The sequence below is a fragment of the Zea mays genome, chromosome 1 (assembly GCF_902167145.1).
Source record: "Zea mays cultivar B73 chromosome 1, Zm-B73-REFERENCE-NAM-5.0, whole genome shotgun sequence".
NCBI lineage: Eukaryota > Viridiplantae > Streptophyta > Magnoliopsida > Poales > Poaceae > Zea > Zea mays.
The window spans coordinates 108,774,859-108,802,681 of record NC_050096.1 but is presented as its reverse complement, the minus strand read 5'-3'; the positions used below and the strand labels follow the sequence as shown (position 1 = coordinate 108,802,681).

The 27,823-nt window shown below is 43.6% G+C and overlaps 2 protein-coding genes across 3 annotated transcripts; both read right to left on the bottom strand.

Moving 5' to 3' along the window:
- Window positions 1-1,386: 1,386 nt before the first annotated feature.
- Window positions 1,387-4,823, bottom strand: LOC103637753 (histone H2A.V). Its single transcript, XM_035964071.1, is given in 9 exon segments — window positions 1,387-2,051; window positions 2,160-2,218; window positions 2,528-2,563; window positions 2,565-2,655; window positions 3,066-3,220; window positions 3,311-3,367; window positions 3,729-3,915; window positions 4,411-4,480; window positions 4,578-4,823. Coding segments are annotated over 4 exon segments (657 nt in total). The 5' UTR covers window positions 2,649-2,655; window positions 3,066-3,220; window positions 3,311-3,367; window positions 3,729-3,915; window positions 4,411-4,480; window positions 4,578-4,823; the 3' UTR covers window positions 1,387-1,573.
- Window positions 4,824-5,202: 379 nt separating this feature from the next.
- On the bottom strand, window positions 5,203-7,798 carry LOC103650819 (phytanoyl-CoA dioxygenase 2). Of its 2 annotated transcripts, XM_020546457.3 has the most exons (6): window positions 7,714-7,798; window positions 6,660-6,778; window positions 6,432-6,579; window positions 6,197-6,341; window positions 6,028-6,114; window positions 5,203-5,434 (listed from the first exon to the last, which is right to left on the bottom strand). In XM_020546457.3, the coding sequence occupies exons 1-6, from the start codon at window positions 7,742-7,744 to the stop codon at window positions 5,431-5,433; spliced, it is 534 nt and encodes a 177-aa protein (XP_020402046.1). In that variant the 5' UTR covers window positions 7,745-7,798; the 3' UTR covers window positions 5,203-5,430. The 2 variants fall into 2 exon arrangements, with proteins under 2 accessions (XP_020402046.1, XP_035819965.1); XM_035964072.1 differs by lacking the exon at window positions 5,203-5,434 and having other exon boundaries at window positions 5,839-6,114.
- Window positions 7,799-27,823: the final 20,025 nt, after the last annotated feature.

The following is a 27,823-nucleotide window of genomic DNA, read 5'->3' as shown; positions in this document are numbered from 1 at the left end:
TAAAGATTCATTTTCATTTTTCAACCTATCACATTTAGCCTTTGACTTTCTAATGATTTGAGTATATTCTTTAAGCAAGTCAGCTAGCTCATCATATGAAGGTGAAGCGAATTCCTCATCACTATCACTATCACTATCATCAGTAATATTAATATCACTAGGTCAGTGCCCGTGCGTTGCAACGGGGACCTATAATATCTCGATAACTTATATATACAAATGTGTTATGCAGTTATGAGATAAAGGATGACATTCGCGAGCTGTCCGGGATGACATCGAAGAGAAATTCGGGTCTGTGATGTACGGACACTGACCTAGTAGTGTATTATATAAGATAGGTCAGTGCCCGTGCATTGCATCTAGTTGTGAATGAACTGGAACTGAGTGAAAAAATAAAAAGAAAAATGATATCTAATTAAATTGTCTATACTGCATGTTTTAGTCATCGCCTGATTAAGCATCCACTTGAAGCCAATAGCAATAGTGCACTCATTCTTGGAATCACCTCCTCTCCTCAGCAGCTGATACACACACAAAGAATTTGGCTAGGGCTGAATCACCCATCTACCAGTTAGCACGGTCGCTCGTACTACGAGAGCAATGCCGAGGGGTATGCCAATGAAGTAGTAGCATCCGACGTTGATGTAGGCAACGATTGCTTGCCACCTGCGGCCAACGCCCACTCCATCAGCCGTTGTCAAGTGAGCAAAAAGCTCAGTACCAGTAGTAGTGGGAAGAACACAACAAATGCATTACTGAAGGCGGATAAGTCTGTTCTCCAGTGAACTAACTTATGTAAAAACTGTAGTGACACTTGGATTAGACCTATGACCTATGGTTTAATAGTATCATTTTAGTTAAATACATAGCGCTATTTCCCCAAGTTTATGAAAAGGAGATTAGTAGATTACTGGTTTACTGATCTTCCCATTTCTCTTAACCTCTTAATACCTTAGCATTAGCCGCACATCAGTTAGTGAAAATGTACATGAATTAAAGAAAAGAATTCCAACCTCAAATATCCCAACAGCAAGGCAAACACAATGATCGTCTTCGCCAAAAGCAGGAGCACAATGGACAACACTCGTTCGACCATCATCCGTGACATAGTTATCCGCAATAACTCTAAACGCACTCTCTTGAAGTTCAATGAAAAAAACAAATAGAGCAGTATATCTGTAACCAAAAAAGGTAGCAGCCCTAAGCAATTATAAGAACCAAAAGGCTACAGATACATGCTTCAGTAATTCTTTGCTTTAGATGATAAATCTGAGCCCCCAGCACCCCGCAGGGCTACCAACAACATATTATAAGTATAATTGCAGCTACAAAAAATTTAAAAATAAACCGAATAGCAGTAGTCACATAACTAAATAAGCAACTAGGTTTGCACCCCTGAAGTTAACTACTCAACACAAACACAATAACCAAATAACTAATGAAGCAGTACCAGGCAAGCGTTACACAAAGGAGCTCCAACCTAACAGCTCAACTAAAACCTACGGTACAACAAGGACTCGCTCAGGAGCGCACAGAAGTCCAGTTTAAACTAAAGATGCACATCCCCTAGTCTTCACTCCTTGGATGACTTGTTGACCAGGGACTTGTGAATGTGCGGTATGATACCTCCGCCTGCGATGGTGCCCTTGGTGAGAGTGTCCAGCTCCTCGTCTCCATGAATAGCTAGCTGCAAATGGCGAGGGGTGATACGCTTCACCTTCAGATCCTTGCTAGCATTCCCAGCCAGCTCCAGAACCTCGGCAGTCAAGTACTCCAGGATGGCAGCTGAGTAGACGGCTGTGGTGGCACCAACACGACCATTTGCCTGAGTCCTTTGCTTCAGCTGACGGTGGATACGTCCAATAGGGAACTGAAAGCACATCAGTGAATATTTGGCCCTCTCCACTTTGATGGACTCCAGCATGCTCCCCAGATCCTCGGATGCGAGGCTGTCCTCCAGGGCATGCTGTCCTGCTGGCTCTTCCCTGCCATCCCACTCCTGCAGCAGCCCTCCTACCTCCGTCAGCGAGATCCCGTCTTCCAGTACGACTCTGGCAAATATTTGGTTCGACACTAAACGTATTAGGTGAAACCATTTGAGGACAACCAAATCTATAAGCAGGAAAGCAAGTATAGAATAAAACATCCCAAATACGTACGTGGAACAAGAGCATGCACCATTGTTGATGACAAAATCCTTACCGACACCATTGGTTACCTGCAGGGCCATATGAGCAAAAATGAGAGTGCACATACTGAATATACTGAAACAAAAAAGAAAGAATATGACAATAAAATACCAAGATAAGCGATATGTGCACCCACGTTGTACATAGGAAGCATGAAAATGGAACCACAAGTGGCTACAATATGTAGGAAGGATCGGGAACAGAAGAAATAGCACACGCCTAAAATAATTTTGATCTTCCAAACAGACATAGCTTCACGAAGAACAAAAACAATTGGAGCTAAAAGCTGAAGTGACACATGATAATTTGAGCATTAAAGCATTCAATAGACTCACAACCACGATGAAAAGGGCTTCAACATATGGCCGTTTTTTTCTCAGTCCACTGAACCAAATTCTGCTCGTGGCGAAAGGAATCATGATTTTCTGACCACTCTTCCAAATCTTTTGTTGTGTACATGAAGTATCTACAAAATAATTGCAGCCTTCTAAGGTACTTGAAGGATAAAAAAATCTTAAATAAAAAGATAAATAAGATACAAATGAACAAAATATCATGTGTGTGGAACCGCAGATGTAATATGAAAACCAGGAAAATTACAAAATATTCAATGTCGCTCGTTCTACTGGTAAGACACAAATGGATTTATTAAGCATGGCATGGTTCATTAGACACCAAGCTGGACACAAGAAAACCGAGAAGGGACTATCACAGAACTTTTGCACGGGCTTGATCAGTCTCAGCCAAGTTTACTATCTATGTTTATTGGTTAAATTGAACTAAAATTGCCACACATGTTATGTACAGATTCACGGATCAATCACATCGAAATTGACATTTCATTGTCGTCTCTAGTATAATGACACCGACACATACATGTGGATCACCTATGTCACTGTCCGGTCGAGGCGCTGATGGCTTCTGTGGAGCAGATGATTTGGTCGAATTTACTGCTCACAACCATAGTATTTCAGCCCACCGTTACCAGGTGGAGGCAGCACCTGCCACAATTCGAAATTCCTCTCCGTTTGCTGCCCAAGAAACATGTAAAAACAACGGATATACATTACAATGAGACAGCAACCAGACAAATCTGAAAAAAACAAATATTCATTACTTACAGATGGGTCAGTTGAGATCTAAACCTTTGTACCATCGACCTGTTCCCATCTTCTATTCTGTCTTTGCCATATGTAAGCAGTGATTAGTTGTTATAACTGAAAGATACCCGTGAAGAATATATAGTTGTTACAACACAAAAGAAGATGGTCCTGCACACAGTTTGCAACCTATCAAAAAATACAAACTGACAGTCTAATAAATACCTTAACACCTGAGTTCATTATGATAACTATAGTTGTTTGACATAGAAATGCTTTCTAGCGCAATATGAAATTGAATGAACAAAAAATTGATGTATACTTTAATTTGTTAAATACCTTTATTGAGGGAATTTCTATTGGATCTTTTGTAACTGGTACTTCTATCCTAAACACAAGATAATCTGACAAACTAATAGAGTTTCTTAAGGGAATGTACCTTTCAACAAGACCTTCGGCTCTAATCACTTTCATGTTTCATTTCATTAAGGTGGTCCTTCTGTTGCATGATAGAACTGCAACAGAACTTGATACGGTTTTATGCAAGGCATCCATCTGATGGGTCAGTTGAGATCTAAACCTTTGTACCATCGACCTGTTCCCATCTTCTATTCTGTCTTTGCCATCTGTAAGCAGTGAGGAATAGTACCCACTGAAGTTAGACCATATCTAGTAACAGTCACAGAAAAAGAGTGATCCAATTAAGATCATTGATATTAAAAAATAGTTAAGATCGCTAACCTATTTTGGAGGATAAAGAAACATCTGCTGCTGCATTTTCTAAGACTTTAAAACCACATGACTCATACTGGAAGGATACTTGAGCCTTTCACCCAACTCTGCACTCAGCTGTTATTCACCATCATAAAGATCTTTTAGTTTAACAAATTGATGATAACAGGTTTCACAAAAAAACATCTTAGCTGTTAATAATAACATCATCTTTTCAATTACTTAAGACAAGTAACCTTATACCTAGCCTCCAGATCAACTCCCAGTTGTTCAATTTTTTGTGCCATAGCTTAAGTGACAGATAATTTGAACATGATGAGATAATGATACACAAAATAAAACATATTTGCTAAGACTGTAAAAGCACATGACTCAGACTAGAAGGATACCTGAGTGGCTGAGTCTTTCCAAGCTCTTCACCCAACTCTGCACTCAGAGGTTGTTCACCATCATAAAGCTCTTTTAATTTAATCAATCGTTGATCATAGGTTTGGCAAAAAAACATTTTAGCCATTAATGGCAGCATCATTTTTTTCAAATGCTTAAGACGACTAACCTTATCCCTTGCCAGTAGTGAGGTATGAGCATTGAACGAACTGGCACCGACCTAAGAATCTGAAAAGTCATGAATAGCACATTAAGTAGAATTGAGAGGATGAGTCCCAACTTTATAGATCATTACAGAAGCAAAATATATTAAGACACGCAAATTCTATTGAACCAAAATCTACTGAAGTAATCCTGCACAACGCAAAGGTGAATGGACCATAGGGTGTGTCACATAGAAAAAGGGCTGAAACGAGCAAGAAACTAAGATGAAGGGTGGGGCAAGAAATTGGGACGACAACAGTCTAGGGATGAAATGAAGCTACCCTTTGTAATCACGTAGAAGGGATTGGGCCACCACACCGGAATGAGAAATCTAGCAGAAGCGATAAAATGAAGCATTATGAGAAAGGATTTAAAGTGGGATTCAAGAGGAGCGAAGGATGTAGAGAGAAGAACCTTACCTTTCGCCTTGCACGAGATGAGACTGAGCAGCGTAAAGAGCAGATGCTTCTTTTGTAGGCGTAGCTTGCTTGCGCCTACAAAAGAAAAGGAATTGTCAGAAAAACGGAGGAAATATAAAATCTATGACGACACTCAATGTACATCAGTGACAAAGATAGAGCAAACTGGACAGAGATATGCTTACCTTGTGGGGGCATAAACTTGTGTTACAAGGGGTGAATATATAGGGAATTTTAGTCATAATCACTATTTTACAATTTTGAGCCCCTTATATATGTGCATAGTAGTGGCCTCGTTTCATAATAAAAAATGGGTGCACCTATATTGTTGAAACATTACCCTAATTCCCCCACGTTATACTGTTACCACTATTGTCAACTTACCAAAGAGCAACATTGTCAACTGAAACATCATACTATCATAAGTTTGTCTAGATCAGGAACTTAATAAGATGCAGAGCAAACATAATAAGCAACCGGCAACTTTATGCACAAAATGTGTTATTTTGTTTGTCAATGTTTAGTGATGAAAACTGCAAACTACTACATCCGTTCATAAATATGACACTGTTGACTTTTTTTTGAAACCTTTCACCACTCTTATTCAAAATATTTATTCAAAAATGTAAAATTTTAAGTCAACCACAGACTACCTTAAGTGATAAAACAAAATACAACAAAATAAATTATAACTCATTATTTTTTGAATAAGACGAGTGGACAAAGATTTCAAAAAAGTCAATGGTGTCATATATTTATGAACAGGAGTATCATACAAAGATACCAATGCGATAATTCTGTTGTCACAAGCTTGATTTCAGAAGGAAAATAGTACCAGCCACATCCCATTCAAGATCGAATACAGAATTTATAAGCATTTAAACTCAAATAATACTGATAGTCAATTATGCCAAGACCTTCTACGGACAATGGAAAATCAAAATAGTATTATAAATAAAGAATTCTTCAATAATACCATTATGAATATGAACTAACCAGTTGTCTTCGGACCATTTACATCCTTCAGTATCCACTACATGTAAGCTGAATGCATGTCTTGACGCTGGAGAAAGGTTCTCAAAACTGTACACAAAAAGTCATAACACTATTAATTTGAAACAATACATCTCAAGTAGGAAGAATTAGCAATATAAAGGAGAATCACCTCTGATGTATAAGATCTCCATGTATAACCACCAAAGCACCAGATTTTACTTCCAGCGGTACAAATTCTTTCTGATCATAGACTGGGGAGGGCCGATCAAAATGTGTACCATTTTCATCTCTGACCATACGTCTCACCAAACCCTCTATTACAAAACACGAAAGTTAAAAATTAAACTTAGACAGTCCTGCCTTTCAAGACGTTCTTAGGCATAAAGTAATTGTGTTAAAAATACTTTTATGTGATCCTGGAATTGCCCACAGGCAACCATTGTTGATTGTTGCATCTTCAAGTGCAAGCCACAACCCTGTGCATGTACGAGGTTCCGTATAAAGGAATGTATTATCCTGGTGCGGCACGACCTCACCACCAATACCTGGTTGCTATCAAAAAGAAGAAGAAGAAACTAAGAATTTAAGAAATAACATATAATGTTAGCAAAAATAGAGTCCAAACAATCTACCTTAAATATGTACATAGATTGAATGACTGCAGGCCTCTTGTAGCCTAAAGAAGAGAACAAGCTTGCAACACTCTCTGAGAAAGAAAACTTTTTGAACACCGGATCAAGTTCATGTAATGCTGCATATCAGGAAAGATGGCGAAGGTAAGATACATCAAGCCCTGTTGTTCAGGACTTCAGGATATGCTGGACAGTGGACACCATTGTTTCTTAAACAGCTTACATAATACATTCACAACATGGAAGATAATATACACTGTAAAGCAGAAGCAAGCAAACAGGAGCGGTCTATCTAAAAAATGATGGGGGTTATAACATAACACCACTATAGAAAACAAATTGAATCATAAATATTTAAGATAAAACGTGAGAAGATTCGCGCTCGCGTGTCAAGGACCACGGGAGAAGAGGATCCGGCGTAGAAGGCGTTCCTGCCCACCTGCTGTCCATGGCGTGTTGTGGGCACGCATCGTCGCCGGTGAGCAGATTGGAGAAGGATGAAGGACGAGGGCATGATCTCGGATCCGACGGCGGTGGGGGTTAGGCATTGAGGAGGAGGCAAAGGTACTCCGCTAAGGTGAGGCTGGCGATGCGGTGGAGGAGCTGTGTTAGGTTGAATCGAGAAGGATGAACTCGGCGTAGGTGCGGAAGGATGGTTGGGCGGCATCGTGCGCAGTTGGAATCGAGAGAAAATCGACAGACGTAGGAGGCTTCGAGCGGAGGGGTCAGATCGGATGGTGTAGATCGACAGAAGGCAGAACAAGGGAGAGGCAGGCTACCCCTTGTAGCCTTAATAAGTAGTAGAGATAGAGATACCCTAATAAATGCACATTTTAATAAGTTTACTGAATCTATATTGCACTAACTCTAATATATGGCATGCAGTTTGCCACCCTCTCTTTTCCCTTTTTATGCAAACATTTTCTTGTTATGTTATATTGTGCAGAAGAGAGAGGATAGGCGATGCCTAGTGGTAGTACACAGATCAAACAGATGATACCTGGTACCTTCATCAAGAACAAAAAAAAGTGAAGATGCCTAGATAATCGCTTACCTTGTTGCCAATAGCGCGCCCCAAGCCACATGGCACTGCAGCAACATCAACATCACCAACATGTGGCCTAAGGTCATTCGTTGCCCTTCAGATAATCATGACACACAGAATGTGGAAGTATGGGATAAGTATGGAAGGGCAAACTGTAATAATCATGTGAACATAAATTTATAATATGTCATTAAGAAATGATTCATGATTAGTTAGTACCATGCAACAATAAGCAGTCCTGCCACTGCCTTGAACCAACTCTGTGGAAGGATATCCCCTCATCAAGTGTTTTGCCAATACTGCCTGTCCACCACTGCCCATTGGCACTGCCTTCAAGCCCTACCTAAGGCCATAAGAGAGCTATTTTGAATCAAATATTCACGTTAGAGAACAATAATCAAATGTATAACTGACGATAGCCGGTGATGTTGACATTTCTCGATTAAACTGAAAGCAGCAGGAGAAAGATCAATATACAATAATGGATGGGGGAAAATATAAAGTTATTAGTGTTCCAAGGATACACGGCCGGCATGTGCACACCAGATGTTTGCGAATATGTACCTGCTATGCATCTCCATGAGTTTGGTTGTAATACAGGTCGGGAAGGAAATGTACCTTGGCATCGGCGGCGGCACGTGCGGAGGGGAGGAACTGGGCGTTGCCGCATTGGGCGAGCCGAGCTAAGGGGGGCGGGGCCAGGGCCGCCACGGACCCCACCCTGTCCGCGTCGAACAGGAACCAGTCGGCGGAGGCGGAGGCATCCTGCAGCACCCGCAGCCGTGGCCGTGTGCGGCGGGTACTCCCGCATCTCGCTGGGGAAATTCCATGTCTATTCATATACCTCAAGGCCACAGAAACAAAAAAAAGTTTGCATTAAATAACCACTTTATCATTCTCCAAATAACCTCAGCTTATGTACAATAGTTTCTTTCAGTATTCAACAAAACATTTAGAGTTGCTGGTTTTATTAGGGGTAAAAACAGCCAGATATATACAGTAGTAAAATCGAACATAACCATCAACCATTTACCATCATCTGATATGTTAATGATGAACTAAAACAGGTAGGATCTCTTTAATAAGTAAAAGTGACTCTGTGTTGACAGAAAAGAGAAAAGAAAAGAAAAAAGAACCAACCCAAGATAGACCCCTTGCCCTCTGTCGCTGCATAGCACGCTCACCTACATGCATATTCCAGTGTCAGTCATCATAGCAGTTCAAGAATTCAAGTAATTAGCTAATTGCATCACTCACCACTTGACGAAGATGATGTATTACTCATTTTCAGTAGGCTTTTCTTCAACCACGTGGTTCTTCAAGTTTAATATATGAACTGGTGAAGACGTAACAGGCCACAACAAATTAGCATTCAACACCTGCACAGGTATGCTCATCATCAGCATTCAACATCACCTCACATCAGTCCAAAACTCTAAATCTAAATTCAAGGCAGCAACATTCAACATTCATCATTCAAGCTATAAGCAAATCAGCACAGAGCAACATCATCCACATTGTAGTCTACGGCTGCAGAAATACCATAGAGATTAGGAGTACAAGAGAAATAGCATAACTGTGGGTAAACATGCCAGATTTTTTTTGCTAGTAAAATATGCTTCTACATAAAGGAAGAGAACTAATCTATTTGAATGAAAGCTATAGAGTTCATTAAAGCCTAACAATTGGCTTAGCTTCAAACTCATATAATCAATGTTAGCTTCACAAAGCTAAGGCTCCTGCATTATCCCTACCTAGCAGCGAGGGCCTAATGAATTTAACAATTAGGCAACTGGCATGATCATCTGTGTTGGATACTACAGTTTATTTTCGACCCAAACTATTCAATCACTTGTTAAATGGGTGGTGACCTTTCATAATTTGTAGTTCAAATAAAATATGCAAATACTGGAACTTGTGCTGAATACTAAATAACTGGTCCAGTTTACACCTTTCCTACTAAACAGCTATCCATGGAAGGTTGTTAAAAACTAACAGCCAAATCACACCCAACAGGCCAGTAGGAAGCCAGGATACAGCGTAGTAGAAACATGCTAGTATTAGAAAAAATATAAACACGGTCTATCAGTCTGTCAAACATGGAGAAATATGTGATAACCTATATTTCCATGGAGAAACATGGAGGAACTAATGGTCGTCGGAAACTTCAAACAAACCATATTTAAACAACGATACGCAAAGCACGTAACAAAAACAGGTACCAACATTTTGGCTCCATAATATGATTTAGCCTCTAGAAAAGGAGAAAGGACAAGAACAATGATTAGTTCCTCTAGGTTTATCCCGTTTCTCTTAGGCGGCTAAATCCTAAATGGTGCTAAAAGCGACACCAAGTGCAGGATTGGGGATGCACATGCTGTGTGGACTTTTTCACATGGAAAATTGCAGCACCCTGCTATCATTTAGGTGTAGGTGCGAACATAAATACATCACAAAAATGACATTGCCCAAAGAACATCGAGAGCAGCAAAAGCCATGAAAAGAGAAGGTCTGGCTCCTGCAAGGATTAGAACTGCTCCTGAAACTGAAAAGAGCGCAAGAAAAGAAGTGATGGACTCTGAGGAACAGAGGAATATCATTGACACGTCAGCACGACGAGGCCCATAAGGCCATAACAGAGGAGAATATTGGCCGTTTCAAGAACGCCAAGACAATAAACAGTGGTAAAAGTAAAGATTTCATAAATACAGGAAACCTGCTAGATGAATTACACAAACAGAAGAAGAGAAGGAACCACTGCAGGCACATCACACATTGTGAAGGGGGATGAATCACAAGGATCCGTTGTTTATTACCGATGGACATGAGGATGTCGACGGGGACGGGTACAGGCATGACTCTGATCTCTTATACATGTACCAACAACAAGATAACACTAAGCAAAGCTATACCAACAAAAAAGTTATACCAACACATGGGCATACATTGTAGTATTAATTTACCGGCTACACATTAAATGACTAAAATGTAGCACTTTAATTAGACTCGAAATCCATATCCAAATTGCATAGCCTGTCCAAATTCACATACAGATAATGAAAATTGTGAGAGGTAATTACCTTTTTCCAATCCTCCATCCTCCTCCTACTCACTATATCCTTGCATCGGCCCTTCCCTTTCAGGTCCCTCTCGATCAAACTACTCTCAAGCTGCTGCAGAATCAGATAGACAATTGCTGCAATGGAAGAAGGCTTATGAGAATTCCAGTCCAAAGCAGATTGATGCAGGGGTTACAACACGCCCATATAGGCTAGAGACTACCATAGAATTCCCTAAGGCTTGCCCGCCTTTCATATGTCGACACTGAGCTATCTCCATCAACATAAACCTGCGAAAACAAAATATAACAGATTTTAATGCATGAAACCTAGGTCTCCTGTACAGGAAAATATATATAAGAGGTCCAAATTTCAGAACCACATACTGCAATTTTACCTTGCATATGAGAATGTGAAATAGTCCTAAATAGCTAGGAAGGGCATAACAGCAGCCGCAGTCCAGCCATTGGATGAAGTACAAAAACAATGGAGCCAGGGAGCTGAACGACAGCCTCATCTGCACACATGATCCACCGTAACTCCTCTGAATAGCATTTGTCCTGGAATTTGCGAATCAGAAGTAAGTTGAAACGGTCCAACCTAACCAATCACCACAGCAGCAGTGAAACATACACAAGACCTTTTGGATGCTCATGTATTCACCTTAATCCGTATATGTCTCAGGTGCAGGTTGTAGCAAAGCAATAACTGTTGTTCTGCCAAAGAAAAGATTTTATCTTTCATGCTACACAAGATGCAGTAAAACATGGGAAGCAAAAAGGGGACAACAAGGATATAATTTCCATGAATGACAAGGATACACATATCTCCATCTTACCCCTGGAATTAAAGATTGCCATAGGACTATGCATGCAGTATAATGGATCGCGAATAGAAAAAACAAAGCACGACCTCCATCTTACCCCTGGAATTATTCTCAGTTGTACAACTCCGGTTAGCAGCTTTCGCTTCTGAATCGTTAGACCAAAGTTCACTCTATAAGCCTCAATTAGCAGTATTGGTTATTCCAGGGGTAAGATGGAGATCCATGAGCATGGCAACATCTTGGCGACCATTGCAGTGACAGGTCTTGTGACCGCTCAATCAAGAACCTCACAACCTACAAAAAAATCATAGAATAATAAATCAATTCGATTCTTAAGATGCATTGCTCCCCCGCTCAATCAAGAACCTCACAACTGGGGCTGAGGCCGGGGGCCGCGTCCGCGCAGGGGCCGCCCTCGCCGGGGCCATGCAAGGCCGACATCCTCCCCCTTGCTCCAGGCGTTGTGGCCTTGGTTAGCAGGCATGGCGCGCAGAGCGCGTCGGGGGGAGGGGGCGCTGTGGTCGCCGGAATCGTAGGGACGGGGGCGGGGGCGGGGGCAGGCATCGACGCACGGGGTGGTTGACGGGGGCGAGGGCATGATGCAAAGCGAGGATGTTGGTCACGCCAGCCGCTGTGGCCCAGGGGCCACGCCGACCGACGCCGAGGGCAGGGGTCGCGCCCGCCGCCGCTTTGGCCAGGGGCCGCGTCCGCCACCGCTGTGGCCTAGGGGCCGTGCCCGTCGACGCCAAGGCCAGGGGCCGCGTCCGCCGCCGCTGTGGTTGTGGGCGGCTGGGGAGGTGGAGTAGAGGCGGAGGGAGAGGCGGTGAGGGCGCCGAGTGCAGAGACGGAGGAAGGGAGGAGGCCGAGCGCAGAGACGGAGGAAGGGAGGAGGTCGCGACAGCGGGTTTGGTCCGTGTAGGTCGCGGCGGTTGTCGGGTGGTGGGCTACGGTGGAGTCGGGGCCGCAACGGTCTTTGGCTAAGCCGCCGACGGCCTCGGTGGCGACGATGCCGCGCAAGTGGAGGAGCAGCGGGTGAGGAATGGAGTGGGGTTTGGTACGTTACCATGGGGGTGTGGAAGGAATGGACGGAGGGTGCGGAGACGAAGAGGGAGCAGTTGTTGCGTGTCTGCTTCGCGTGAAGGAGACGTAGAAGAGACGCGCGCCGACATAGGTGGCCCACCTGTCGGTCAGAGAAGGCAGAACGCGGGAGTGGCAGAACGAGGAGAGGCAGGCTACTCTTACCTTCTTAATAAGTAGTATAGATTTTGTACCTTCCGTTCACCCCTAGCCATGAGGCATAGATGAGAAGTCGATGATGGCGATGGTGGTGGTGAAGAGAAGTCCCCGGCGATGGCGGCAACTTTTGCATCATTCTCTTCTTCACTTGAAGAAGATCTACTTGATGACTCAATGTCAGTGAGCCAGTCACCAACAATGTATGCCTTTCCATTCTTCTTCTTGTGGAACCTCTTTTGCTTCCAATCTTTCCTCTTGAAAAATTTCTTTTCCTTCTTTTCATCGTCGCTGTCATCTTCTTTCTTGCCCTTGAACTTGTTCTTCTTGGGCTTGGTACATTGATGAGCAAGATGACCAAGCTCTCCACAGTTATAGCAATCCATCTCAGAGATGGGCTTTCTTTTGCTGGAAAAGAATTTCTTCTTTCTTGAATCAAATTTGATGCCTTCTCTGTTGAGCTTCTTTAACATCTTGGTGGTCTTCCTCACCATCAAGGCAATGTTAGCATCAAGGTCATCATCACTTGAGGATTCTTCCTCAATTGGTACTTTGGATTTTCCTTTTCTTTCATGATTTGCTTTGAGAGCCAAATCCTTTCTTCTGGAAGATGATTCTTCTTTGTCGTTGATGTGCATGTACATCTCATGGGCATTGATCTTTCCCAAAATCTGTGTAGGTGTGGTAACTGAAAGATCCATTTGATGTAGCATAGTGACAATGTGTCCATATTTGTCTATTGGGAGGACACTGAGAATCTTCCTCACAACATCCGGTTGTGAGATTTGAGTAAGCCCCAATCCATTAACTTCCTCTACAAGAATATTGAGACGTGAGTACATAGCATTTGCATTTTCATTAGCAAGCATTTCAAAAGAATTTAACTTTCTCATGGCTATGTGATATCTCTCCTCACGCTCACTTCTAGTTCCTTCATGTAGAGCACAAATATCCATCCACAAATCATGAGCATTTTTATGATTTCTTACTCTATTGAACACATCTTTGCAAAGGCCTCTAAAAAGGGTGTTTTTGGCCTTAGCATTCCACTTCTCATAATTGAACTCATCACCTACAAGATTTGTGGGATCTCTAGGTTCGGGGAATCCTTGAGTGGCGACTTTATAGATACCAATGTCTATAGCCTCTAAATATGCTTCCATATGAATTTTCCAATAAGGAAAATCGTCACCATCAAAAACGGGAGGAGGTCCATCCCCACCGGACATCGTAACTCTTAGCGGTTAAGCTAATCTAAGAGCAACAAGGCTCCGATACCAATTGAAAGGATCACGATGCCCAAGAGGGGGGGGGGGGGTGAACTGGGCTTTTCTAAAAAATCAACACTAATTAAAATCTAAGCAAGAGCTAAGCAAGAGCCCAACTTCACCCCAACAACTAGCACTAAAAAAATAATACTAGAAATACAACAATGCTAAGACAATACTTCAAATACTTGCTAAACAAATACACAATGTAAAGTGCTTAAATTAAGTGCGGAATGTAAATCAAGGTTTAGAAGACTCCTCCAATTTTTCCCGAGGTATCGAAGAGTCGGCACTCTCCACTAGTCCTCGTTGGAGCACCCGTGCAAGGGTATCGCTCCCCCTTGGTCCTCGCAAGAACCAAGTGCTCACTACAAGATGATCCTTTGCCACTCCGCCGCGGTGGATCCCTCGAGACCGCTTACAAACTTGAGTCGGGTCACCAACAAGATCTTCACGGTGATCACCGAGCTCCCAACGCCACCAAGCCGTCAAGGTGATGCCGATCACCAAGAGTAACAAGCCGTAGACTTTCGCTTGACCAAGAGAAGCCTAATGCAAGTGGTGTGTGCTCTAGGTGGCTCTCGCTAGCGCTAATGAGGAACAAACGCGGATTAAGATTCTCTAATCTCCTCACTAGGCTTTTGGTGCTTGCAATGCTCTAGCAATGTGCTAGAATAAATGTGGAGTGCAAGACATTGAATATGGTGGGTGGAGGGGGTATAAATAGCCCTCACCCACCAACTAGCCGTTACAGGCATCTCACTGCGCAATGGCGCACCGGACAGTCCGGTGCGCCACCGGTGCGCCAACGGTCATTTCCAACGGCTAGTTCTGACAGCTAGCCGTTGGACTCATGGCAATGTCCGGTGCACCGGCAGTCGCGCGCTAAATATCATTTTCCCTGTGCGCTGTCCGGTGTGCACCGGACAGGCACTGTAGACTGTCCGGTGCGCCCATACTCCGTTTTTAAAAAATCCCTCTCTGCCCGAGCCCGTGGCCTGGCTCAGTTCTTTCTCCCCTGCCCGCGTCTGCTCTCGGTCTCAGGCCCTTCCCTCCCTTCGCCGGCGATCTTCCTCCCCGGCGGCGATCCTCCGGCGCCCTATGCCTGTGATCCTCGCTCGGTGAGCAGCACTCCGCTCTCCTCTCCCTCTATCCCTTTCTCTCTTGTTCTCTGTCTGAGAGGCAGTGAAGCACTTCTGTTTCCACCCCTTTTGCCCAATTCCAAATCCTGTGAAATCTTGTGAATCCATGTTGTGGTATGTGTGTCTCTGTGTGTATTGAGCATTCCTGCAGGTTCTTAGCTCCTTCGGGAGGGTTTTCCCACCTCAAATAGCCATTTCACCGAAACCCTAGAACTCCGCACGTCACGTGCTCGGTGAAATGCCCAAACCAGCCAAAAATGCTCCAATTGAACCCAAATTTTTCGGGCACCTTCACAACATCCCCAGTAACTCATTTGCCAAATTTCACGCCAATCCGAGATTCCAGGCTTTATTTTCACCAAATTCCCCGTTTCGAGCGATCGTTTTCGAGCCGAGTGCCCAAATCTCTTTTTCTTCGCCTAAATTGAAACCAAGCACACACTTCACTCATATTCACCTATCTAAACCTATTCGTGAAGTATCGGCTCAATTCCATGTCGTTTCGTGCCTCAATTCAAATTCCAAACCTCCTATGACACTATTTATCGTTCAAACGTCGTTTTCGCGTCGTTTGGCCTCTCGATCGTCTCATCTCGTGTTTCCTGTGCCATATTTCTCTGTGTATGTATTTATTCACATTTCATATACTTATGACTATGTGACTAATACGTGCTCACATCTTCTATCATTTCAGTGACCTTGATTGCCCGTGTGCCGTTTCCTGTCCTGCCTGGATCGTCACCTCTCGTGTGAGCTTTCCAGGTAGTCATCTCATTCTTTGCTATTCTATCGGATATTATCGGTCTATGCTTAGTCACTCTCTCTCATTTGCAGTCATCAGATTCAGGTGCCGCGCACGAAGAATGTGTCGGCGCCAGGGGGAGGCGATGATGAGGATCCTCGTCGCCCCTTCAGGCAGGTCAAGGGCAAGACAATATATTTGGAGCAGTAGGAAGGCCGCAAGAAGCGGCGTACGGACAGAGCAGCCCGTGCAGCAGCAGCAGCCGCTGTGCAGGCCGAGCTTGGAGATCAGCCGTTGGACTCATGGCACACCGGACAATGAACAATCACTGTCCGGTGCACACCGGACAGTCCGGTGGGATGTCCGGTGCGCCACTAAAATTCAATTCTGAAACAGGCGCTCTCGGGTTTTCTGAGAAGGGAAGCTTCTTCCCCGGACCAGCCTGGGTCCCGCCTGGCATGGTGCACCAGACAGTCCGGTGCACACCGGATAGTCCGGTGCCCCAGGGCCAGAAAGCCCATCTCTTGTTTTTCAGCTGATTTTCAAATCGGTTTTCGTTCTAACTTGTGAGTGAGTTCTAGAGTGACACCTAGCACTGTATGTGAGTGTGATTGTGCACCAACACTACACTAGAACTCTCTTGGTCAAACAACTCATCGACAACCCCTCTTTATAGTACGGCTAAAAGAGAATAAAAGACCTAACTAAATCACGAGTGTCCACATCTCCTTGACACTCGGACTCCGTAGTCCTTCACCTTTTGTTTCGTCGTTTTAGCCGTCGCTTCGAGTTCTTATTTCCGGGATTGTTTTCACTGTTGTAGTACTTCTACCTGTCATGCGACCTAACTTACCATTTGTCTCTGCAAAACACACGTTAGTCACATATAATATTACATTGTCATTAATCACTAAAACCAACTAGGGGCCTAGATGCTTTCAAAGGTGAAATCCTTGGAAGTCGAAGAAACAGAAACAGCAGAACAAATTTCAGCTGAAGAAACTGGTACTGCCGCCCCCGAAGCATCTTCCGAAGCCTTCGATTATATTCTACGTCATGCTTTGGGGAAAAAATTGACTGAAAAAGAACAGCAAGAGGCCCAGTTTTACGCCCAAAAATTGAAATATCCAAAGGGGGCGTTGATATTCAACGGCAGTGGAGAAGAAGACTTTTTGTATTGTCTCCCTGACAGCAAGGAGATTTCTGTCTGTTGGGAGATGAGCAAGAGCTTCGGATTCCCAACACTAGAAGACGGGCTCTCGGTGCTGTCGAAAAACGAGCTAGCCGACAGCCTGGCATATAATAGCTTAAAGGTGCAGAGAATAAGGTTTTCGTATTTTTTCTTGAAACCAAAATTTTTCGTTTGCTTAAATTTATTGACGCACACACATTTTTCTTTGCAGGGCCTTATACTTAGCAATGCCCTTAGGGCCCAAAAAGATGCCGAAGACGAAGGGTGTGTTATGGCCCTGAGCAACCTTCGTTCCGAAGTAATTGAACTAAGGAACGAAGGTCTCGAAAAAGATAAAATATTGCATTCATTGATAGATAAAATAAAAGAAGACGAAGCTACTTTTAAAGTTCAAGCTGAGGCTCAGAGGCGTGAAATTGAAGATCTCCGAAAACAACTAGCCAGAGCTAAAGAGGAACGCACACTTGAAGAAACGAAACGAGAAATCAGTGAACAATGGGCAAACCATTTGGAAAAAAAGCGTTGAAGAGCTCCGTGCATCTAAGAAAAGATGCTATGAGAAATCTATAGAATGTGTTAAAAAAGTAAAAACCAGCTTCGCCAGCGTTGGCGCTTTTTCAAGTGAAGAGAACTTCATAAAGGGTGACCCCGAGGGCCCAATCGAATGGATCAGTCACGAAGCTGAGGCCTTTGAAGAAATTTTGAATAGCCGCGGAGACATATGTGCCTTTTCGGGTGCCAGGGAGATTGCTACCATTTTGGAGAGGAAAGGCTGTGAGCATGTGAAATTTTTGGCACAATCCGAAGCCGCCTTATCCTCCGAAGATATAAAAGACCCCTCGGCCGAAGCAAGCCTGGTCGGTGGAAATTTTTTCACCGACATCTGGGACAATGGTGGCCGAGAAATGGCCCAAGAAATTATACGAAAAAACGAAAAAGGTATTCATGACGCTAGAAAAGTAGCAGAGGCCACCGAGAAAAGTGCAGAGCCCGAAGGGCAAATAGGTATTGACTAGTGGTTTTTGACTCTTTGTTGTAATTTTTTGATTTCGAACTTGTTCACGGTTTGTAATAGTAATATGCCTGTATCTTCTCCTCCCTCAGAACCTACTGAGCCATTTGCGGGCCCCCACGTGAAATGGGATGACGAAATTAGGAAAATGGCCGAAGCCATCATGGATAAAGTTGTTGATCAGCTACTAAACGAAGCTGCAGAAGTAGTTCTAAGGGAAGATTAGATGCTGCTGTAAAAACATTTAGAATATAATGTTTGTTGAGAAACATGTGTAATATTTTGTAACTTTGAATGTAATATATTAACTATTTATGGTTCTATTCTTTACGATGCATGAAACTTCATATACATACCTTTTTGAGCCTTCGGCGAAAAAACACCTTCCCTTCTTTTCATGCTTCGTAAATAATATCCGTGTTCTCATATGATCAGTAACCAATCCTCGTAAAATTAATAACCAATAGATGTTTCCATTTGACGAAAGTATAACTCTTTAATAGCTATTTTTTGAGCCTTGTCACTATTTCTTCGAAACAATTTTCGAATGTCGATACTGGGACCCCCTTCTTTGCGTTGTTGATGCAATATGATGTATGATGTTATGCTATGCGTATGATGTAATGATGTGATGTTATGCAAAGTGATATTTGCCGAAGGTCGACGTTTACTGCAAGCCTCCCTTAGGAGCTTCTTCGCCTTTTACTTTCAGCGGAATCAGCGTTTATTTTTCGCTGTAAGCCTCCCTTAGGAGCTTCTTCGCCTTTTACTTTCAGCGGAATCAGCGTTTATTTTTCGCTGTAAGCCTCCCTTAGGAGCTTCTTCGCCTTTTACTTTCAGCGGAATCAACATTTATTTTTCGCTGTAAGCTCTGCATTCCCTTCGGAACGAATTTTGAGCAAAAAACTTACACTACGCTCCCTTAGGAACGACTTTTTGAGCAAAAAACTTACACTGCGCTCCCGTAGGAACGACTTTTTGCTGCTTCGACAAAATTATGCTGCGTTCCTTAGAACAAAATTTTTGACAATTCGAAGGTCCTCCTTGCCACCATAAATTCTTATGCTTCGGCAACTTAAGTTTGTGGAGAAGATATATTTTCATTATGGTAAAAAGCGAAACTGTTACAAGAGATTAAAAATGACAAAAAAGCACTTAAGCCTCCCATAAGTGTTTCTTATTAAAAAGAAAATAATACTGCATGCGAAAAACTGCTGTCGGGGTAGGATATTTGTCAGTAAATATGCTTCGACTCTGGCACAGTGCTATTGACTGTGCGAGCTTCGGACTCTTCTCTGAAGTCCCGTTGGTGGTGAGTGTGCTGACTCCCTTCTGGCTGCTGGCCGCGTTGCGTTGGTGGTGGAGGTGGAGGCTGTTGCCAAGATGCTTGGGGTTGGCTTGCCGAAGCAACAGAAGCTGCAGGGTGGTTGCCTACATATTTTGGAATGTAAGGCGAATGGTACGAAGCAGTATGCATGACTTGCTTCGGCTGACTCTGTTGTGCTGCAGCTTCTGCTATCTCCTTTTGCTTCTGGATGGTAACATGGCACATCCTGGTGGTATGGCCCTTGTCCTCACCACAGAATAGACAATAAATTTTCCTTGGCTGATCCCCAAATCTTCCTCCGAAGCCCCTGGCGCCTCTGCCCCTTGGAGCTGGCGGCTGGAAAGAGCTTTGCTGCTGCCCCGAAGCTTGCGAGGAGTACTGTGGCCTTTGCTGTTGACTCCCTCTGTCATCACTCTGAGTAGAGTTGTGAATTGACCTGACGTGCCTCAGATGGAATCTTCCTCTGAAGCCCCTGGTCATTTCAGAGAACCTGTATGCTTCCTCCCTTCTTTGGCGGAAGTCATTGTCAGCTCTAATATACTCGTCCATCTTCTGGAGCAGCTTATCCAAAGTTTGAGGAGGTTTCCTAGCAAAGTATTGAGCTGAAGGTCCCGGCCGAAGCCCCTTAATCATGGCCTCAATGACAATTTCATTGGGCACTGTTGGTGCCTGTGCTCTCAGACGCAGGAACCTTCGGACATATGCCTGAAGGTATTCTTCGTGGTCCTAGGTGCACTGGAATAAAGCTTGAGCAGTGACCGGCTTCGTTTGAAACCCTTGGAAGCTGGTTATCAGCATGTCCTTCAACTTTTGCCATGAGGTGATTGTTCCTGGCCGAAGAGAAGAGTACCAGGTTTGTGCAACACTCTTGACAGCCATGACGAAAGATTTTGCCATGACTGCAGTATTGCCACCATACGAAGATATGGTTGCTTCATAACTCATCAAAAATTGCTTCGGGTCTGAATGACCATCGTACATGGGGAGCTGGGGTGGCTTGTAAGACTGGGGCTAAGGTGTAGCCTGCAGTTCTATTGACAGAGGAGAAGTCATACCAGTCGTCCTTGTTGTAGAAGCCCTCCTGATGAAGCTCTCTGTGCGGAGGCCTTCGGTTCTGGTCATCTTGAGCAAGATGACGCACTTCTTCAGAGGCTTCGTCTATCTGCCTTTGCAGGTCAGCTAGACGAGCCATCTTTTCCTTCTTCCGTTGGACCTGTTGATAGAGCATCTCCAAATTTTGGATTTCCTGATCCAAGTCATCCTCCGGAGGCGTTGGACTGGTGGCCTTCCTCTTCTGGCTTCGGGCCTCCCTAAGAGAAAGGACATCCTGATTAGGGTCCAGCGGCTGCAGAGTGGCAGCCCCTGTTGCTGAAGCTTTCTTCGGCGGCATGACGAGGTGATGCTTGCCGAAGGTGTTCAAAACTCAAAAAATGGAAGTGAGTTCACCGGAGGTGGGTGCCAATGTTGGGGACTTGTTCTCAAATGCTAAGAGTTAAGAACAAGGCAACATAAAAAGTGTTAAATATTAAAGTCCTTCGTTGTAGTACCCAATTTATAATTTGCAAGAGCTAATATCAAAGGGAGAAACAAGTTCACTTTATCTATGTGGGAGTTTGAACTTTCGTGCCATCACATGTGAACACCATATTTTGAAACCAATAATTATAAAATATATGCCACTAAATCATTGCATCATGCTGAGATTTTTATTTTGTGTCCGTTTTGTGACAATATAAAAATAATTTCAAAAAAGGAATAATATGGGAATATAGTAATGAGATGAGAATTGGATTTTAACCCAAAGGTACAATGTTAGAATTGGAGAAGGAAAAGGAAAATACTATACAAAATGAAGAAAATAAATATATAAATAAACAAAATCCTTCCATACTTGTTTTATCAATTTTTACATTTGAATTTAGGAACAAGTTCACAGGAAAATTTGGATTCAAAATAGATATTAAAAAAATAAAAGGGAAAAGAAATCAGGAAAAAGAAAAGGCAAAAAGGGGAAAGGCGTAAGGGGCCTAAACCCTGGAATCTGGCCCATCCTCCGTTTTCTGGTGCGGCCCATTCAGCGTGCGCGCGGCCCAACCTGCCCTTCCGCTGCGTGACGCCGACACCGCGGGACCGCCCTGTCATCCTGATCACGACCGCGGCCCACTTCTCAGTCTCCCGGGCGTTTTTCGCTAGTCGATGACTGGTGGACCATACCAACGGGGGTCTTCTTCGCCGCGGATTCCGCCGCACGCTAACAGTCCTCCGCCGCGAATCCACAGGAGCGGATTGACTCGGCCTCCCCCGCGCCCACTACGTGAACTCGCCGCTCCACTGAGCATCGGATCCCATCCATCTGCACGTCTTCCACCGCCGTTCGAATCGGAATCGCAGTCATACCATCTCCTCCGCGGATCCAGCTGGCGCCAACGACCGGGCCGATTTCGCCGGTGGCGTAACCTCCACCCCGCCTGGGCTGCGCGTATAAACGCGGACGCTTAACTCGGAACCCCAAGACCCCACGAAGCCAGCCGCCCCCTTCCCGTGAACGAGCAAACAGACCCGAGAGGGAAGGCCACCGCCCGCCATTGTTGCCCCGCTCCTGCACCGGCGTTCGGTGGTCGGGGTTGGGTCTTGGGCGCTCTACTGTGTGTGTGGATTGTGTGTGTGGAGTGCCAAACGTGAGGATCGACCCGAGCCCCTGCAATTCCTCGCCGTAGTTGCAAGCCGCCGCGGATTCACACCCCGCCGCGGACCGACCGCGTGCACGCGCCATTTTCGGTAAGAATCCTACCCCTCGGTTCACCATCGTTGCCGTATAGTGTAGCACCGTTTACATCGAGGATTGGGGTAGTGGTCGGCGTTTTTGCTCTCACCAGTTATGGCGCCGCCGCGTTTGGGGTCGCCGTCGGTCAGGAATGGGAGACGGAATTCGGGCACTCAGCGTGGGTCGTTGGATGCACTTTGCGCGGTCCTGATTAGATCCTCGCGTACCGCTTCGCGGAGTCAACCGTGCGCCGTCGGATCGTCTGTTGACGGCTGCGATTAGATGGAGGACAACTTTTCGCTATATTGAATCGGGGCCGCAGATCCGCGATCCGACGGCTAGGGATGAGCGCGGTGGGTAACTCACCTGGATCTAATCCGTGCCCCTGATTTCAGATCGGACAGCCAGGATAGATCCATACCCCTTCGTGGGTCAATTTTTCTAAAGAGACCCTCACCTCTCTGGAAATCAACCCGCAGTCCAGACTAGTGGCGCGCTGTGTCTTGGAGATCTTGCGGGTTAGCCCCTGAACTTACTAGTAATTGAGGCCCGATCCAGAACTGTTTTAAATCAATTAAATGAATTAGAAATTGGATTTTTAATATGAAGATAAGCCCTAGAACTTGTATAAATCATAGAAAATCCATTTTTAGTCCAAATTGAGCCATTCTAGTTTCTAAAATTTTGTAATATTATTCTTTAATACTTAGAGTCACTGTTTTGACATGAACTATGTTAGAAAATTAATTTATCAGTTAATCCTATTTTAATCACATTAAACCTTAGGAAATTCATAACTTGAAATCTATAACTCCAAATTTAGTGATTCCAGTTCCTACGATCTCATTTTAATGTGTAGATTTTTACTGTATATTTTATTTGCATGTTTGATGTGATGTTAATTTATGCTATACTATGTATGTATTGTGTTGATGCGAGTAGACGCGCAAGCCACTGTGGATTCTGAGGTTCAGCAAGTAGAAGTAGCTGAGCAGGAGCTCATTGAAGGCAAGTTGTGCCCTTGATCACTTACTTTTCCCAGCCATGTTCTTATTAATTTTAATGATCTGCATAGGTTAAATTTTGACGGGATCCTTTAGGTTACCCCAGTTTTGGTTATCTTTATACCTTGTTCACCCCTGAAATATTTTTGGGTAGTACCTGCTATTGCTTTATGTGGATTGGGTATGAAGATACACTACTCATGATTATCCTGTTATTATCTTGTTATTATTACTGTTCATGTTAAGATCATTAAATTAATGGGAACATGGAGCGACCACCCGGGAAAACAGTGCTACCACAAGGGTATAATGGGACGCCCTTGGCTGATTAACTAGGAAAGCTAGTGGAGGTCTTCCTTACCCGAAAGGGGCAAGGGCAGTAGGGGAGTGGTCAGTGTAGGGAGGTCCTTGGGTTGATTTTGCTGCGATGGCGGTCAGGCAAGAACCCTGCACTGGAGCTTCCTATAAACTGTAGCGGGATTTCTGAAGCTAGTGGAACTTTGTAAAGGCCTCGTAGTGTTGCCCTGCCTCGCCTCCTCGGTAGAGGTGTATGGGATTGGCCATCTCTTGGCAGATGGGTAACATGACTTGTGGGTAAAGATGCGCAACCTCTGCAGAGTGTAAAACTGGTATACTAGTCGTGCTCACGGTCATGAGCGGCTCGGACCCTCACATGATTAATTATGGAACTTAAATTTAATTTGACATTTGCATCGCATTTGGGATTATTTTACCATTACTTTTCTTTATTATTATTAAGGTTTGGTATTTACTTACACCTAGTAATTGCTAATAAAATTTTGACCAACTTATAAAAGCAATGCTCAGCTTCAGCCTTTATTCCATTGATCAGCCTTACACTACATGAACTCCCACCTTTGGTGAGTTCATGTCACATTATTCCCCACGACTTGTTGAGCTATGAACGTATGTGAGCTCACTCTTGCTGTCTCACACCCCCCCACAGGAGAAGAACAGGTGGTTCAGGTGGAGCCAAGTATCGAGGAGTTTGATCTGATCTAGGTGGCGTTTCTCAGTCGACATTGGCGCCGACGATCCTTAGTTCGTTTTATATTTATTCTTTTATTTTGTAATAAGTCTTCCGCTATGTAATAAATACTCTGATGTTTTATGACATTTATCTCTATACACTCTGTTATTATATATGTTGTCTTCTTTGGCGCATGTATGAGATGCACCCGGCTTTGTTCCTTAAAACCGGGTGTTACATTCGTCCTTTAGGACATTATATCCCTTCGGATATAATGTATTCCGGACGAAGGTTATGAAGGAAAAAACCTTCGTAAGCTCGATAGATAATAAAGAAGAATTCATATATCAAATACGAAGAATAATTTAGATATTTTTATCAACTTATATTCATTTGCATTATCATATTCAAAATAACAAATTATAAATGCACCTTCGGATTGACGGAAAGTGAAGGTACAAGCGTGATGCGAAAAGCGAATGCTGAGTCAACCTGAACAGTGCGGGAGTACTGTTCATCTATTTATAGGCAAGGGACGCAGCCCGTGTAGAATTACATTTGTGCCCTTTACATTTATCAATAACTCTATAGTAATTCTTCGGGGTCTAATTTGCCTTTTCATCTTTAAGTCGGTTCCCCTTCTCTGCTATCATGCCGAAGCTTTTCTGCGCATAGCTTCGTGATCATCTTATCCTTCGTCATAATCGCTTTCCGTCTCGCTCAGGCTTCGTCCTGACCATACTCTTGTATACTCATGACCCGATTCCGAAGATACCTGTTCACATATTTCACTTGGAAAACATCGTTAAATCATGTTTTTGAGGACCTTCAGAAGCCGAAGGCCCCCAACAGGGGGATATCTGTCCCCCACAACAACATATGTCGATCTATAGTCCTCAAAAATGTTTAGACCATGAAATCCATAAGATGTCGACATTTCTTCCATTTCACCTCCATTTGTTACGTGAGTTACACATGAAATCACTCTATATATCCAAGTTTTAACATAACCAGTACTTCGCTTTATTGTTTTCATATGGAGACTTAAGGTTATCTTTTATAGAATATTTATTGGTCTTGGTAATTTCCTAGCAATTTCTAGTCCACACTAGAATAATTTTATGAATTTAATTTCATTTTGCTAATTTTTAAGAAAGAAAATTAATAACACACAAATAGCCTTAAAAATTCATGAAATTTTATAGGAGGCAGAACATATGTCCACATATAATCCTAAAAATATTTGGACCATAAAATTCACAAGATGCCAGCAATTCTTCCATTTCTCTTTCACTTGTTGCATAAGTGACACGGGAAATCATTATAAGTATCCAAGTTTCAATATAACTAATGCTTCATTTTATTATTTTCATGTGGGGACTTATGGTTATATTCTTATTGAATGTTTATTAGTCTTAGTAACTCATTTGCAATTTTCTGTCGACACTAGAATATTTTATGAATTTAATTGTATTTTGATGATTTCCTATGTAAAGGAATTAATAAAACACAAATAGCCTCAGAAATTTATAAAATTTTACTGAGGCACAACATATGTCCACATATAATCTTTAAAAAATTGGACTCAATGACTGGTTAAATGATTACAACAACATATGTGTGAAATGATGTCTTACACGGTGCCGACAAAAATATTGTTATCGATGCTATCCATATCCGACAAGTTCTATATTCGATACACGACTATCCCTATTTGTATCCGAAAACATCTGTATTTGTATTCGTATCAAAGCTATCCGTATTTTTTGCATATTCAAATTTGAAACCGAACAAAAATATAAAAACAAATATGGTTTTAATGATATACGTCCGTATCCGATCTAATTACACCCATACACCACACCATGAGGCGACGCAAACTGGGCCAAGATAATATAGGCCATCTCGTGCAGCCAGCCTATCACGCCAATCACTGGACCTTCATTTGAAGAGCCTGCGTCACCCACGCACTCGCTCTCTTCAGCTCGCTGCGCTTCCTCTTGAGCAGTCTTCTTTCCCCGCCTTGTACTCGTGACATTTTGCCCACCTCTTGATGAGCCGACGAAAAAATGCCCACGAAGACCACCATAAGTAAGATGTGGAACAGGAAAATAGGTAGACCAGCCCACTGAACCTTTAACTGCGAACGAGTTGCCGAGCCTGTTCTGACATATCGCGAACCCAGCACCTTGGACCGGCCGGCTGTCGACCAGTTCCAGAATCTTCCTGGAAGGCAGCTAGATTTGCAGACACCACACCACTTGTGTTGGAGAAACATGCCGTTTGAGTTGAGATACATGAATGGTCTGTTGAATTATTAGGTATTTTTCAGATTAAATTTCGAATATAAATCATGACCGTCAAATCATATGATGCGTACTGATCAGACATACCAGTAGACGACACGGACCGGAATCAGCAGGGTCGAAGACGTCGAAACAGCGATGCCAATGAAGTCAAAGCAACAGGGCCGATAAAGTCGAAGTAGCAGGGTCGACAACAAGATCGCGAGCAATCGCGTGAGAACGCTTCCTAAAAACCTTATTCACCCTCTTCCGGTGCAGGATCTCGAAGGCGAAGAGTTCTGGAGACCTGCTCTCCCGAACGCAGATGCACGTCGACGGTCGGGGTGAAGAGAACTACGATGGGAGCGTAGTTGTGAGCAGAGACGAAAACCTAACTTGTGTTGGGATGGTTTTGACCCTGTCTGGCAGGCGCCTTATATAGGGCCGTGTCCGCGAACCGATAATGATCCACGATCCGATCTGCACGTTATCTACGAACCGATAGACTCGCGTTCCGTTTAGATCTTATCGCGATCGGTCGCGATCGGTTAGGGCTCTAAACTTAACAGCCAAGCAACTAAAAATAAAACGGCAAAAGGAAGCCGCGCCCCGCAAGGCGAGGGGCCGGATTTCGGCGGACCATTCACGTTTATGTCGTGCGTCCTTGCCCTTTGCCCCGACCAGGCCAGGCGAGGCGAGCGAGCGCGCGCACGTGTGGTTCTCCACACTCTCTCCTCTCATACATGACTTGGTGAGTGAGTGTGACCTCCATATTTAAACTAATTTCACTCCGCTTGGACTAGCAATATGACACTATTTGTTCCATCATTCCCTAGCCATACCTATACTTGGGCTTTTGAGATTTTTCTAGGATTTAATTGAATTTCTCAATTGGGCTTAGCCCATAAATCCAATAATCCCCCACCAGATCTCAAATGCCCATCTGCAATTTTACCACTGTTCACTACTGTTTAATATACTAGTGTTTCAGCAGAGACTGTTAAGTTGAACTTCCACCTGGAACTCCAAGCTACACCAACCCACAACTTGGACAATGGACTATGCCTTGAATTGCAAGTTTTGTGTGAATGGGTTTTACTTAAAGCCATAACCAGTACCTGGCTACCAGTAGTCCCCTTCTCGGGTGGAGCATATACATCGTACTACAAGGTCTCTTCATGAGTTTACTAGAGATCACCCAGATCTCATAGACTGCGACGTTAGACAGTCTAACTCATATAGGTGTGTTCTTTCAAGAATGTTCTGCAGGACAA

Coding starts and splice junctions, on each gene's coding strand:
- LOC103650819 (XM_035964072.1), bottom strand. CDS start 7,744: ATGTGGCTTGGGGCGCGCTATTGGCAACAAG. Junction 6,580..6,659: donor AATCTATGTACATATTTAAG/GTAGATTGTTTG, acceptor TCTTTTTGATAG/CAACCAGGTATTGGTGGTGA. Junction 6,342..6,431: donor AATTCCAGGATCACATAAAA/GTATTTTTAACA, acceptor GTTTTGTAATAG/AGGGTTTGGTGAGACGTATG.